This window comes from Podarcis raffonei, chromosome 10, assembly GCF_027172205.1.
Source record: "Podarcis raffonei isolate rPodRaf1 chromosome 10, rPodRaf1.pri, whole genome shotgun sequence".
Lineage (NCBI taxonomy): Eukaryota > Metazoa > Chordata > Lepidosauria > Squamata > Lacertidae > Podarcis > Podarcis raffonei.
This window is the reverse complement of record NC_070611.1, coordinates 51,779,393-51,795,769: the sequence shown is the minus strand read 5'-3', so window position 1 is coordinate 51,795,769 and position 16,377 is coordinate 51,779,393. Positions and strand designations below refer to the sequence as shown.

General features: G+C 39.4%; 1 protein-coding gene across 2 annotated transcripts in view; it reads right to left on the bottom strand.

Moving 5' to 3' along the window:
- Window positions 1-2,192: 2,192 nt before the first annotated feature.
- Window positions 2,193-16,377, bottom strand: part of NUAK1 (NUAK family kinase 1) — a 47,556-nt gene continuing 33,371 nt past the window's right edge. The window contains exons 3-7 of one of the 2 annotated variants that reach the window (XM_053406345.1): window positions 14,438-14,589; window positions 13,791-13,856; window positions 8,841-8,960; window positions 8,357-8,489; window positions 2,193-6,562 (exon numbers count right to left, since the gene is read on the bottom strand). In XM_053406345.1, the coding sequence (XP_053262320.1) occupies window positions 5,418-6,562; window positions 8,357-8,489; window positions 8,841-8,960; window positions 13,791-13,856; window positions 14,438-14,589 (1,616 nt within the window). In that variant the 3' untranslated portion in view covers window positions 2,193-5,417. The remainder of the gene's footprint in view (window positions 6,563-8,356; window positions 8,490-8,840; window positions 8,961-13,790; window positions 13,857-14,437; window positions 14,590-16,377) is intronic. The other variant, XM_053406346.1, reaches the window with a different exon arrangement.

Below are 16,377 nucleotides of genomic sequence, written 5' to 3'. Positions count from 1 at the left end.
TACACTGAGTGCATTTTTGAATGTATGTTCTGTAATTTTCTGTCGTCACCAGAGACTCACACGGATGTTGCATGCCTGCCTTAAGATGAGGGCAGTATGTGTTGCTGGAAAACACAATGGGCTGCCTTTAAGTGTGTTAGACCAAATGTGATTAAAAGTTGCTAAGCCTAAATTAAAAATGAGGAATGTTGCCCAAAAGAGACACGGCCTGTAAGGGAAAGGCTCATTGGTTTTACAAGGCCCCATGCAACTTAAAATGAATGTAATAGATGTCAGATGCAGCTTTCAGATGCCAGAGCTGTCTGAAGGCAGTGAAACCCACCTTAAGTGAAGAGGCGCCCATTTTGGATACTTTTTGCAAGTCACTTTTATGACATGAAATCTGCAATCCTAAGCATTATTAGTGGCAAGTAATTTCACCAAAATTAAGAGAACACACTTAAGACCGGGATGCAAATGTGTCAGTGTAGCACAGCAGCCTGGGTGTTGAGGGAGCAGCATAAATTACAATCCTTGGCTACATTATAGTTACTATGGCTCTGTCCAACTTACATGACCTGGTTGTTCCAAGGATCAAGTAAGATAAGCTTTGAGTTCAGTGGAGAAAATTATGGGAAGCAACTGAAGAGAGTTATTGGCATAGGCAAATTTGGCCCTCCAGATGTTTTGGAACTACAACTCCCATCATCCCTGATCACTAGTCCTGTTAGCTAGGGATGATGGGACTTGTAGTCCCAAAACATCTGGAGGGCTGAGTTTGCCTATGCCTGGATTATTGGCTCTAGACTGCTCATTCATCCTTATCAGTTTAAGCTGTCACTTTATGCAGTCATAGCTGTGGAACTGCCTCCTTCGTTATGCCCTATCACAAACTTCAAAACTAAGGGCTCATCTGGACTCCCACCGCTTTCCCCTGGGAAACCCGTTCTTTACTGCTGAATCGAAACAAACGGCAATCACGTTTTCCATGGGTTGTCATTTGCTCCAATTCAGCACTAAAGAGTAGGTTTCCCCAGGGGAAGCAGTGGAGCAAACAGAAGACCACTGGGACCCATGCTTTCTAGTCAAGGGACAAGCGGATGTGGGAACGAGTCATTTAAAGCCATTTTATAATCGCTTATGGAACTTATAATTGCTTATGGAATTATGTGTGATTTATTTCTGAGTAAACAGCCATAGGATTGGACTGTAAACTCTCTGGAAATACTTTTGTGCAAACCCGGAGAATGGTATTAAAAATGTGTGGTCTCTCTTATGTGAAGCTCAAGCTAGAAGCTTTTCCAGAGGCTCAGCCCATCCTGTTTGAATTGAAATTGTAGGGCAAGTGGGGGTTTATTTTAAATTACTGCATTTTACTTCCAGTCCTTAAAAAAAAAATGTTACTGGCAAATCATTCTTTATAATATAGGGAAGAACCTAAACAAAGTACATTTTTTATGAAATTCTTCTATTTGGATTTTATATATGAACAAGAAAAAAAAATGGCTTCTAGGAATCAAAGACTTAATAATGCTTGGCCTATCAAAGTAGACTGTGATGAATTTAATAAATTGGAGGTCCATGTATATTTTTGTCTTCTCCCAGGCAACCTATCTGCAAGCTAAAAGCAATATTCCTTAAATCATGACACATCTGATCACAGCAGATGGTGAACAGTCTTTTGCCTAATTAGCATTTGGATTCACATCCAGCTTTTTAAAAAGGAAAATACAAACTATCATTCCTTCTTTGCCGGTTCAGAGGATATTAGGATGTTCCCTGACTACAAAAGGGATAGATAAGGTTGCTCCTAAAATAATCAGTTTGGCTCTTGTTAGTAGCACTCTTGCCTCCAAACGAGGAACTGAAAGTCTCTTAAGTTATTTTTTTTTTAGAATTCTAATTCTTATTTTACTCTGCTGGTGGTTGTTTATAATTTCATTTTGCTAAGCTGCTTTGAACTGTTCACTGCAAAAGATGGGATATATATCCCTTAAATAAAGATGAAAATATTGGATCTTTTAGTGTGCCAAATTGCTCATAGCATTCAAGTTCCAACAATTACCCACATCATCTCCTGGTATAGCTAGAAGACAAAAGCTCTGACTCAACGCCATAGCACCTTTTGTAAGGAAGTGTTGCAATCCTGTTTAAAATAGTCATTAAATGGATGCCCCAAAGGATTCTTTAAAAGGACGGGGAAATCAACACCATTCACATTTTATTGACTTTTTATTTAATAAAAAAGACAGTATCAGATTAAAAATACAAACACTTTGGGTGATTATCCAGCTTTTTCCCCTGCCTCGTAGAGATAAAACCAAACAATGAGCAAAAGAAAAACAACAAATTATTATTTTTAAAGGTAACATTTTGGCCAGAGCTGTAAAATAATGCTGCACCAATTAAATTACACCAAAATATATTATTATACCTTTGAAATGGCTTTCAGACCAATAAATTAAAAGAGACAAATTCAAATAAAAAGTCAACTTTGAAATACAAAAAAGTCCCAAATTAAATAAGAAAAAAAATACACAACGCTAATAATAATAACAACAATGTGCAGTCAAGTGTTCTGCTTCTTCTAGGAATGGTAACATGCCAGTAAGTCCCTACAGAACATATTCCAGTTTGGCAGCAATCAGTCAATCATTCACATTTGTACACAAGACGGCAGGCCTGGGCAACAGCCTCGCCAGACGTGAGGAACCCGGGGCCCTCTGAACGTTGGTGGACTCCAACTCCCATCAGCCCCAGACAGCATGGCCAATGGAAAGGGATGATGTGAGTTGTAATCCAGCAACATATGGAGGGCCACAGTTCTCCCTGTGGGCTAAGTAGAGCTCAGATGCACGGGTGATTCTTAGTTCCTCTCCGGGGCAGTTGAGTTCCCTTTTCTTCACTACATACATCAATTAAACATTTAACTCAGCCAGATGGGCAGGCATTGTAAGTCAGTATTGTTCCACTGAAATCAAACTCCATTAGGTCAACTGAGACCAGTCACAGCTGCCAAGGGAGCAAGGCTTACGCGCCCGGATTAAAACATGATCTTCATGCTAATACAAAGTTTTATCCAAATCACCGCAGTACTCTGTTTCAAAAAAAGGCACAGCAAATCTTTTAGACTTCTGCATCCTTCCAAGGCTGCAATTCTATGCTTAATTACTTGACTTGTTTACTTCTTAGTAAACATGATTTAGGAGTGGGTTGCACATTGCACATGGCATGAATATTAGAATTGCAATTCCAAAGAAGGTATATTCCTTTGCTTCATACTGTGACATATATCAAACAGTAAACAGAGAATCCTAACTCAGCCACAGGGGATGGGTGGGTCAGGGGAAGAGATTCCATTCTCATGCCTAGAAGTCTGGGTATATGGATTTTATAAGGAATCAATGTCATTTTGACCAAGACTGGTTAATTAATTTGGTTCATTGCCTTGTAGAGAGATACAGCTGTTCTGAAGAATTGGGAAACCTTTTCAGGAAACCGGAACTAAATAATTCACCCATCTGAATGTGAAGTGAAAGTGTTCTTACACAACATATAGGCAGTTCAGGCATACTTATGAGAAATATAAAACAACATTTCCCACCAGCTCAGGTATTTTCTTGTCTTTTACTCTGGAATCTCTTCAGTTTGGCACTAGTTCCCTGAAACATTTGGAGCCCCAAGGTAGAGTATGATAGTTTCTGCTTTCAGCTAAAGTCTTGAAGTTGGCACTGGTTAAACGCAGGAAAAGAATCTTGGACTATTTCCTGTAGTTATGTGTACATGTTGACTTTGTTTTAAAGCTGCAAACAATTTGGTGTTGTAAGCTAATACAGTAATGCAACTCTATTTGAACTAAGAGCTGCTTACTGGAATAACCGTGACCAGAAGTTATTCTGAATTGCCCAGGCCTGTCAAACACATAGTGCCTATTTAAAAAGAGGCTTACATTCACGTAATCCAGTAGACCCAAGTGGTACCTTTATGGGAGTTGAAGCCTTTAACTCAAGGGTGGCTAATCTGTGCCCCTCCATGATAACCCCCCTCACCCTTGATTACTGACCATGCTGGCTGGGGCGGAGGGGAACTAGAGTCCAACAAAACCTGAGAGCCACAGGTTAGCTACCCCTGCTTTAGCTGCAATATTTAAATTAAACCCATTGGAAATAATTCTTTTGTCTTCTCTGATTTGACCCCACTGTCTATGAAACATCAACCCAAATACATACACATTCTTAAACAGAATCCCTCAGGTCTACTTTCCTATTACTTTCTTCCTACTCATAAACCATTCCCCCATTGTATTACATACTGACAAGGGCTCTGGAATTCTGTAAAACTCTTTGAAGTTTATAACTACAAGACTCAATTCATCCAAGTAAAATTCTACCAGTTTATGGTATCATAAATTTTGTTGATCTTTGTAGTTCACCTAAGTTTGCATAGATGCACACATGTCCCCCGCCCCTTAGAATTCCTTGTTCCTTTAGTATTGGGAGACTGTATTGTCTCATTTCCAGACTGCTGCTGAAAAATCTTCAATGAATTAGAGCTTGCCTGCATACTGTTTTATTCATTCTATTTTCTCAGTAGCCATACATACATACACACAGGTATGTAGAGAGGCTACTGGCAAGTAGCTACTTCTCAGTGTGCTTGTCTGGTCTTTCCTTGGCATTTTATGTAGCCTTACAGTGATTATGCAATTTCCAGAGCCCCTGGTGGAATTTATTTCATACTATTTTTTTGCTTGGAAGAAGAAATCTTCCTCACTCCCAACACTTCATCCTTTTACTACATTGCTATCTCTTCCTAGACTAACTTTTCTATGAATTCAAATAACTTCCACTCAAATTACTAATCACATTTCAGCAGGCGACACTATCAAATGATAACTGGCAGTGTCAATCATTGGTTGGGCAACTATGCGTGCAGCTGGCAGCCCCCTTCTGCATGTGCATATTCCTTAGGGCATATAGATATTGACAAATCTACCAGCAAATGATTTCTTATACTTAACAGTTGACTTTCTTTTTTTAAAAAAAAAATGTTTTGTTTTAGCATTATAGCTTTTCCAGTGGTTAGTTACCTTCTCTAATATAAATATATGTACCCTTTTTCCAGTTTACATTTTGTCTAGCTTCAACTTACAGCCACTGCAATATGATCCTTTTCTGTCTGCCAGATTCCAGAGTTTCTGCTTCATACTTTATTGTAACTTCTTTGGATACTAGGTAGTATTTTGACTGAATGAGCTATAGGGTTGCATAATGAGCATGAGATGAATTTTTCCTCAACATAACTTAAGTATTTCTGCTCAGTCTGTCTGCTCAACATCACTTCAATAACGCTACCACTGTCAACAAATTGATACTGGGCCAACTCCATCATAAAGGTACCCAAAACCCTTTCCTTCCAGCCCTGCTATCTTCCCTCTGCTAGTTAAGTTTGTTACAGATCTCCAGAGCTTTCTTGTAGACCTGAGTGACATCATCCATGTCTGTAAGCAGAGAAAAACTGCTATCGCCTGTCCGATTCCGATAGCGCTTCAGATACTGTGGCCGTGAGCGATTTTGAAGTCCTTGGAAATCTTGGATCTGGAGGAAGTTTTCAGCAGACACACAGCTCCTTATCCTAAGCCTGTTCTCTTGCAAATCCACCAAGTCAAAAGAGTCACTGGACAGGATGCTGTCATCACTAATCACGCTGGAAGGGCGGCTATAACTTCGAGATAATCCATCTCCAGGCAGGATTGCTTCCTCCATGGCTTCCAGCATTGGTGTGTCAGGGCTGATCAAAGCAGAATCCGTGCTACTGGTGGAATACTTGCTACTATGTTTTAAAATACCTTTGCGCCTGTAGGAATGACTGTGAGACTCTATCCTTAATGTTTCAATAATGCCTGGGGACGTATCGCTATTTCCTGCCTCCTCATTACGGTCCAAGAGTTCTGAAGATTCGCTCCGTTCTGGAGATGAGTAGTAGCCAGATTCTCTTTGCTGCGTCTTCTTAAGGATTCCTTTTTTTGGCATTAAGGAAGACTGCTTAGTGCTGTATTTACCCGTTACCTCCCCCTCCACAACGTTCTTACTGGACATCCCTGTCCTGCATAACTCCTGCTCCATTTTAAAAGTGGAGGGTAATACTGGATTGACTACTCCTTCTATATATCCTGCACTATGAGAGCGATGTTCACTGTTGCTCCTTTTCTTTAAGATGCCTTTTGGCCTCTTGGAGTTCGGCTTGCATGCATTTTCAACTCCTCCTTCCTGGATAGACTGTGCAATGTCATTTTCCTTCTTTGATTTCTTCAGGGATCTCTGTCTCTCTAGTGTGACTTCAGATCCTTTTGGTTTGGAAAGGCACTTCGTTTTGGTGTCAGTCTCTGGCTGCAAGCCGCTAGAACGATGATGCCAATCTATGAACCGAGACAGCAGGGGGGACTCAGAGTCTTGCAGGGCATCACAGTCACAAACACTGCTCTTGTAGCCCCAGTTAACCCACCAGTGGTTGGCTATGTCTTCAATAGTTGCTCTGCGCTCAGGATTGACCATCAGCATCCACCTGATCAGGCCTCGAGCATCTACAGAAAAAGAAAACCAATTTCAACCATTCTACCATGACTTTTTCTTAACTTTAATTCTAAATTGGAAGCATGGCATAGAAACAAGTGCAACAAAGCAGTGCAACAGGTTAGCGTTATAGCTCTTTTGACAGCTATTTGCCTTCAGATATTCCCTAGCTGAAGACTCATGATACAAGTTGCCACTATGCTTTAGTAATCTGAGTAGCTTTCCATATTAGGGTTAGTCTTGTGAAATACACGGGCTATTGAATCACTATGGCCTAGTTCTCAGTGAGATGATAAACCTGTGTCTGGGCTGAACCACTTCAGCCTGCTGGCGGGAGCTCACATGAATGAATCCAGACAGCCAAACAAACAGACAAGCAACACACAGAGAGAAAACTAGATGTCACAGAGAACGGTAAGCTATAATCCTTCTCCTTGACATTTAGTTTTCTATAGGGGGGATTGTTTTGTATGGAGAAACCCCCACCTGAAATCTGAAGTGGTATAACCCAAAGACAGATTTATCAACTCAGTGGCAACTAGGTTATTGTGCATGGCAGATTCTCAGCACACCCATGTTCACCTTCCTACACACGGGACAGGAAGTTTTTCGTGTAATAGAAATGTTTACTATTATCCAAATGTTCTGGGCAGGCAGGGCCTTCCTTATCTTCCTATTGCCATCTTCAGGCATATTGAAAACTTTATCCTGTGTGAGCCGTGGTCTGCCCATTCCTTTAAGCTAATACCAATGCAGAAACCATGCAAGTAGATGTCTTGTGCACCACTATGCCCATAATAAAGGTGTAAATGGTAAAGTATGTGATGCAAACTGTCTAACCTTCATTTGTATAGGGTTTACACAAAACAAGATTTCCCTCCACATGCGGGGGGGGGGGGCCTTGTCTCATGCTGCAATATTTGTGTGCTTCCAAACTCCCAAAACACACAAAATATTAAAGTGCTCAAACTGTCTTTTGCTAAAGGACATTAATATTATAGGAATTTCATTTCATGAGATGTTTTATAATGGGGCCTCAACATTCTTCCTACAACCTTGCTTGAAGATTCAAGCCCAGAGTTCTCCTCCAATTATTCTAAACTTCAAATTATTCTAAAAGTTTATTGTAACAGAATTTAATTGTAACATAATAAATAATAAGTAATAAATAACAGAAAATGAATACCACATAAAGATTCCTTGTCCCTTCTCTATCCACCTCCCCTTTGTCTTTTATACTTTCCCCCTCTTCTAGATTGGGTACCCCTTTCTGATTGCCTCTCCAAACTGCTATTGATAACCTTTTGCCCAGTATTTTGCTATTCCTGTCAGGCCTATTACCAGGCTTGCCCCTCTCCACACCACTAAATTTTCTATGCCCCCACCTAAATTTCCTACAAACAAAAAATGAAACCAACAGGAAAGCCTTGGTATTTTTTTATGTATACTGCTGTGCAAAGTTACCAGGACTGATATGAATCACTACTGTGTGTCATTTTACAGCTTGTCCCACCAATTCCATTTGCAAAAACGAAAAGACTGCCTGCTGTCTTAGATGTAGCTGATGAAAGGGGGCAAAGTTTCCTGAAAGCAATAAAATCTACTAACATAGAATCCTCTACGTTTCCCAAACAGTCTTTTTTAAAAAAAAATATGCTGAAATTAGGAAGTAATTTGAGAACCACCTGCCCTTTGTCATTTATCTTACCATTATCCTAAGACTTCCATAAACCAAGGACTAGAAAATGGGTAAAACAAATCATTATTATATCATTTTAATTCACTGTGCCAGATCTTTTTGATACCTGAGGGCTGTGTTGGCTCACGATATTCTCCGCTGCTGATCTGCCTGATTAGATTTTTGTGATCAAAGCCATCAAAGGGCATGGTTCCATAAACGAGGGTGTAAAGTAGTACACCGAGAGCCCAGCTGTCAACCTAAAGCAAAGAGACAAGAAACATAACAGACAGAAAAGTGGTCACCTGAAGTCTATGACATTCAAAGAAGCATTGAACATCCAGCAATGCTTAATATCCTACAGATATGACAGGATAGCTACAAGAAAATCTGACCGTTTGTACGCAAAACTAATGAAAGCAATATTTTAACAGTTCCTCATGCTAAAGATGAAGAATCTATTTGATTTATCAAGGCCAAGGCTGTGATCATTTAATCAAATTCCAAGCAGTCAAATGCCCCAGACAGGTACCACATTGCAACGTTTTGTTGCAGGGTCTCATGTGTGATAATATTTTCATTTTACTTCCTTTCTTCCTCATTCTGCTTACCTCTGGGCCTCGGTAGGGTCTTCCATTGACAATTTCTGGAGATGCGTACAGTGGGCTTCCACAGAAAGTCTGAAGAAATTTGTCTTTCTGATAAAGATTTGAAAGTCCAAAGTCTGCAATCTGTGAAGACAAATGCAACCAAGTCCTGTAGTGTAACTTACCAAAATGTAAGATAGGGAGCGTGATTTATTGATCACACCAACCTGGGCATTGATTATCAATCTGGGGCCCTGGCTAATTAATCATTTTTCACTTTGATAAAAGCTTTCTCCTCATTGTTCAATGTGTTTGCTCTGCCCTGTATTCCACTTATTCTAAATTCAGTTTTAACTAAGAGATTTTCTAAAATAAATTCCAAGTTTCCCACAGTTTTCAGTTCCTTCTGTTCACCTGCATCTTTTCCCAACTCTACATTAACAATCTGCACATACATTAAAAAAACAATGTTGATGCGACTGTGCATCCAATTGCATCAATATTATTCTAATTATTTTTTTTACTGATGTGCACATGTGGTCCTGTGCATTGGTAAAACACGAAAGATTCTTGGCACGCCCATATGATCAGTCACATCAAGTTTGCTTTTCTGTGCTATTTATGAATGACTAAAATGAACACGAGTGTTGGTAAAACCCCCACCCCCAAAAAGCCTGATGCAAACTTCGATACCGTTTTAAATAAAGTATTTCAACAATACATATGTGAACTTTGGTAACAGTGGAAGAGAGACATGCAGCAAACTATGGATTCATGATGTGCTGTACAAAATTCAGAAATAAAAAACCAGAATGATGATGGCTATCTAATGCATCAGTTCTACTTCAAAAACACAACCAAGTATATGGAACTCTGTATCTGGGGAGAAAAATCAGGAAAGCAAAAACAGAATTTCAGAAGCATCCCTGGTAAAAGCATATGAGAATTCACATGAGTTTATTTGCAAGATGTAAAGTTCTAGGCCTTAATCATTTAGAAAGGATTTATTTTTCCTTGTGGTCTTGGTCTTTTTTCCTTCTCTAGGTCATCAGAGGTTGGTACAGCCCAAGACTGGTTCCTGAATGAGGTGGACTTGTACTAAAGAACAGCTTTATTTTGTTTTATCTTGGGTAAGATTAGCACATGGTTTTTGTTCCATACCCAGGAGTCAGGATCCAAGTGATCCTTACATTTCGATGAGGAAGTAATTCTCTATCTTGTCAATTAGCCGATGACCCCAAGGAATGTTGCCTTTCTTCTGCAGCATGTGGATGGACTGACTCATTTGCTTGATTGGCTTGCATTTTTAATGAAATGATTCCCTGAACCTAGATGGAATTTCTGGATAATCATTACCTGCTGTTGGCATGCTATTATCAGGATATTACCTAATCTGGAGAGGGTGGCTACATGGGTCAAGGTACTACTTTAGAGCAGAGAATTGCACTTGGTGGCCAGTGAGACCCTTTTCACTGCTGTGGTTTATGACTCTTCATTGCCCTGTGCTCCATTATATGCAGTGTACATTACTGCCATTTTGACTTACATCACCTTTAAATACTATCTACTGTATGTAATCCAGTTATACATCTATGTACCAGTTTGTTGGCTGTCACATCTATATTTGTGGTGTATCTGTGGTGTATCATCTCAAGTTCATTTGCAACAGAACTTTGAAAACAAACCTGGTATCTCAACCCATATTGTAGTAATCCTTTAGAGGAAAACTATGGGAAAACTTTGTTCTGTAAAACCTTCACTGGCCTAGAATCTCATTAGAAGCAGCTGGTGTACAATTGCAGTCTGCAAATGCATTCTTGGGGCTCAGGTTGCAGTTAATTGTCTTAAATAAATTCCACTTTCTTATCAAATCACTCTGATTGGCTGGCAGGAATTCAGTCTTGAGCTAAAGAACAGTGGTTTGGTCAATCTAAATTTAATCGTTTCAGCATTAGAGATTGTGGAGTAGTCAGTGGAACTGACTTTACTTGGAGACCATGCCACAGCTCGTGCTAATTCTGATACTGCATGGTACACTCTGCTTAGGACAATCTGTCCCCTAGCATAGTCTACAAAATGCATGAATATCTACATGTATATATAAATATATACCATGGGGGGGGGGAGCCAGCTCCTAACAGGTATCCATGTTTTCAATTCAGTCATTCAGGAAACAGTGTTTCTATCACGGCCAACTCCCATAATCACAGACTGATGTTTATCAGCTTTTCCCATTAGAGCTGTCATTTTCCCTCCCCCCCCCCAATATGGGGAAAATATCATAGTAGCCAAGATTCCTTCATGTTCCTGGCACTTAAATGGAGCCAAAGTATTAATTCAAAAAAGGTTTCCAAACAGGGAGGGGTTGCTGCAAAGCCAGACTTTGAATTCCCTTACCTTCGAGGAAATGACTGTTTCCACTACTTACAAAAAACATGATGAAATTTACTCATTCAGTATGAATCCTGCACTCCCTTCAAGCATTTGGGCTCACTGTAAACTGACATTGCTCTTTTACTTCAGTTTGCACCAGCTAAGAAACTGGATCTTTTTTCTATTGACTCACAGACTAGCAAACATAGCTGAATTATTGACAAGCGTGTACAATGTTCATGAAACCCAAGATTTGTCTATGGAGGGCACGGTTCTAAACAAATAAAACAATACTTATAAACACACAGTCAGAGCCCAGTTGATTTCCTTACCAGGTTGATACATTTATCTTGCTTCCCCTTTCATTTTCCAATATCCCATTGTTTTCATTAAATCTGCATTTTTGTCTTCTGTGGTTATTTAGGAGAGAGAGGCGGTAACTTGGTCAGTTGTTTAATTTAGGAAAAGATTATCATCTTTTGCCTTTGCATCTTTGGGCTTGCTAGCTTCCTAAGTGCCCATTGTGTGTTATAGTAAATAACACTTTCAAGGTGCTGTGAGAACTTGTGGGAAACTGTTTAGAGCAAAAAAAAAGGGGGGGGCAGTTTGCTGTGGTAAATTCTTGCTGACTTCAAGTTAATAAGAAGTGTGGAAGTGCATCATAACATAGGCAGCAGTCATTTTCCACTATTGAAATTGAGATTAGGAAGAGATTCATACTACAGGATTTTGCAAAGTTTAGGTATTTGTATTCCGGTTCCTGGTAATGTGGGGACTTCCCTTGCATGTAAGCTGGCACTTCCTACAATTATAGAAGAACAATGACATACCCTGATGTCATTGTGCAGTGTAGGAGTGTGTCTGCTAGTGAAAGCTCAACAGCAGCAGCGGCAAAGGGCTAGAAAACTTCATTTCCAGATAAGGTGATAAGAGTCATACTCTTTCCAACACTTCACAAAAGATAAACTGAAAACTAAATCCTTTGCACGGACCACTTGCAAGTTTGATTTTAAATATTTTCATTTGATATTAAACATTTTCATTTACATATCTGCTTCAACTGATAGGTTCATTCTATCCTAAACATTTCTAATATGCTTTGAAAATCACTGGATAAACTGTATCATTTAAAACAAGTGATCAGGGTTAAATCTTTTACAAAGACAAAAGCAGCTCTATTAACTTGCAAAACGGTGCATTTCTAGTCTCCTAGAAATGTACACTTGCAAATGTTTTCGGAAATGAGGTCTTCCAGATTTACTCAACTGCACATCAATAATTTACAATCCCAGATGTGTTTCCTTGCCAACAAATATTGTTTAGTGAAACAGCAGGGAGGGGAAAGTCCCTGCGATTAATACAGAAACCACAAAAGCAAGATCTAAGCCTACAGTATCAAGGCTGATAGTGGAAGCTTGTTTGATATCAAACACAGCAGACATGCCTCAGCAATATGAGAAGATGGAAAGAAGAAAATGAAGCGTCATTTGAGAAAATCCAAATTCTGTCACTGTAATGGGCTCAGTATGACTTTTCAGAAGCAGTTAGTTCAAGTTCAGTGGTATGAACTTTCTTCTCCACCATCAGTTCTTTTATATATGTTTCACTGGCATTGCCGTGAGCCACTGATCTCACAGATGACAAACGAGCACATGCTTAGGACTGTGTTGTTAACTATAAATGCCCCAATTACGTTCTATGTCAGAAACAGAGAATACACCAGGTGTTCATAAACACGCATCAAGGCTAAAGCGTGTATGACATGTAAAGAGCAGAACTTTCAATTGTTGTTCTTTATTTATATCTCATCGTCTCTTCTGCAAAAGTCAAAGTGGTTTATGTGGGGTTTCCTGGTGGTCCCCCTATCTAGGCACCAACCAAACCCAGATCTGCTTTGTGTCACTAAGGTCACTGCTTTTCAAACCATGCCATGGGAAATTTGGTACGAATATAAGAAATGCTTGTATCATATGATTAAACACCATTTGGGTTTTAAATAGCTGAAGGTGAAACTTGGAACAGCACTAATTTCCCAGAACAGCATCACACATCTTGTATTATAGCCATTTTTTTTTCTGGCAGAAAGCATGAAAAGGTCATTCCCATGCTTTCGCTAAGGATTTTTGACATAGTTATGACATCACCAAAAGCAAATCTGAAAGCTATCATTGTGCCTGGAGTTCCAAGGCCATTTCCTAATGAAGGACATGTGCTTTGCTTGAGTTTATTTTGTTACAGGGTTTGCTTATTTGTTAGATGTGATCAAAAGGATGTTCAGAGTGCTCTAGAGGATGCACTTGAACCTTGCAGACCAAGAACGTTTTTATATTCCCAGCAGCCAGCAAAAATACCACCTGTAAAGTCAATTGTATTCTATGGCAATTCTCCTGTTTCTCCTGTTAATTGCTGTTGCTCATCTTGAAGTGAAAGAGACCATACCCTTAACTCCCAGTAATATAAAAATGTAATGATGAAGTAGTCAGGGGAAAAATATTCTCTGCATCTTACTTTTGCAGACACTGAATGAGTTTAGAAATAGCTCCTGTGATTTTTTTAAAAAAAGTTTTCAGACAACACACAGAGAACAGAAATGACCTTTACCTTAATATTACAGTTGTCGTCAAGAAGAATATTTTCCAGTTTTAGATCCCTATGGACAACACCATTCTGAAACAAGAAAGTAAAGGAAAGAAGGTGAGGAGGGACAGAAAGGAGAATACTGGGTGGATTAAAAAAGCAAGCCACCGGGGTGGTCTTTGCATTTACACTTCAGTCATAACACTTGCAGTCTAGTAACTAGTGACAGGAGATGTATTAGTCACTTGCTGTGTGGTTAAGGGAAGAATGACTGGAATCTATCCTCCCACAAAGCCTGTAAAGCAGCAGGGGAACTCTTTTCGGAACTCAATTCCAACCCCAGTTCTTCCCTCATTCTTCTCAGGCACCAGAAAACAATATATCTCAATACTGTAAGTTAGTCCATACAGAAAGTCTAGTTCTTCCAGCTTCTGGCTTTTAGGCAGGGCGAGTTATATCCCTAAAAGTGTGCTCTGGCTTTCAAATATTAATGTCTCAATTTATTCCCACATCACAGTTCTTAAAGAGTGTTAAAGCACTCAGAAATCTGCTGTGGATTTTAAGTTGTCATGTGGGATTGCAAGAACCTCCCCACTTTAAAAACAAACTCAATTAAGGTAGTTAAAAGGAAATAAATGGAAATTTACAAAATAAGTTAATCCTTTGCTCACCTTGTGGCAGTAATGCACAGCAGAAACAATTTGCCGGAAGAAGTGTCTTGTCTCCCGTTCATTCAGCCTTCGTCTCTCACTGATATAATCATACAATTCCCCTTTGCTTGCATACTCCATGATGATCACAATTTTATCTTTGTTCTCAAACACTACAGATAAAAAAACAACAACTGCATTTTTAATTTTTTAGATTCAAGCATTGAACACACAAAACACACATAATCAGCCTTGAAAAGGGAGGGAGCATTGCTCTTCTCTGCTGAATTCCCATCTGCTTCAGACCAGTTCCTTCCATGTTGCTACCCTGGGGTGCCTTTCACTGCCCTTTGAACCTGGGTTTGGCAATAAGGGTTGCTTTGCACTGATTTTGCTAGAAAAATAGTGCTGTATTGTGGCAGCTGGAACTTCTGCGCATGCACTCTCCCTCACACAAAGCACACACACTTTCTTCAATCAATTATCCTTTTAGCTAGGAGAGAGGAAGCAAGAAAGCAATGTAGACCCAGTTACCAGGAAGACTGAAGAAACTGATTGTTATTTATCCAAGGCAACGATGCATTGGTTCCAGAAGGGTTAGAGGAATATAGTGAACTATCCGTATAATATTTAATGTACTTCCAGTGTTTGAACGTGGTCTGGTACAGTCAAGTACCGGGATTTCCAACTGAGAGCAGCAAATGAGTTATTTAACATAGGTCAACTACAAATTTAAACTACCCCATCTTTACTTGGTCATGCTGTTGCAACAGGGGAAAACCTAAGTATTACAAGCACAGGCATGTAGTCCATACATGCAAGACATTGATTGATTGCTGATGCATTCCTAGAGCGGGAAAAGGCAAATTTCAAAATAATGGGTTTTTGTGGGTAATGCATAACACTTGAAAGGTACTTTGTGGAAGATCACATAATAACTGAGAATAATTAAAGACATTTCTTGAAAAGAACCTTTCATTTCTGAGTTTTTACATACTGTTATAATCTGGCTTTTACTGTTTTCTGAAGCTCCCGTTTTATTTATATGTGGCTGATTATGGCGTTTCTTTGTTGGTTTACTAGCTTAAATTTATGTTAGCCACTCCAATAGACTTTTGTCTGAAGGGGGGCTAATAAATTCCCCATATAAATAAGCAATCTCAGACAGTCTTACTCTGATCCGTTTTGAATTGCTTTAGCTGCCATAGAATACTTTTTCTTCTCTGTTCTCAATTCATCGGGTACATGGGAAACATTGTTCCATGGCATAAAGAAAAGACTGTTTACTTCTTCGAAGATTTCTTATTGATTCATACAATATACAGAGACATCTTCTTGAACCAAGGTTGCACTGGGCAGTTCTTCCATGCTAGAGTAATAATCCTAAAGTGATAGAATTAGTGATGCAACCAGTGCACAGCTTTATGACAACTGCAGGAAGGCTCAGCCAATGAACATTTAAAGAATGTGAAACAAAAAGTTCTCAACAATGAGCCTGTAGCTTCATGGGCTTTGGCATATGTCTCTTCACACTTGTAGAAGACAAAGGATTGCAGTTTTTTTCTGCCCCATTACAATGTTCAGTAAAATTCTGTGTGTGTGTGTGTGCGCGCGCGCGCGCGCATTAGGAAGCAGACAGATAAACACTGGCTGCTGACTAGAGGATTGTCTAACAGCTTGTGAAGCACTGATTCATTCCAGTGATTACATCCTCATTAACAATGAACTTTGGAAGCTATATGAGGTGGCTATGGACGGATTAGACTGCAACATCAAAATTGATAGGCTAAAGTAATTTTATCACCCTACTCCAGTCCTTACTGACAAAAATGACTAAGGCACAGTTTTTAACAAAATTGCAAAAGCACAGAAAAAGTATATAACCTTCTAGATCTAGAACACCACATTAGCCACAATTTAGTCACTATACAGGGGACGCGGGTGGCGCTGTGGGTTAAACC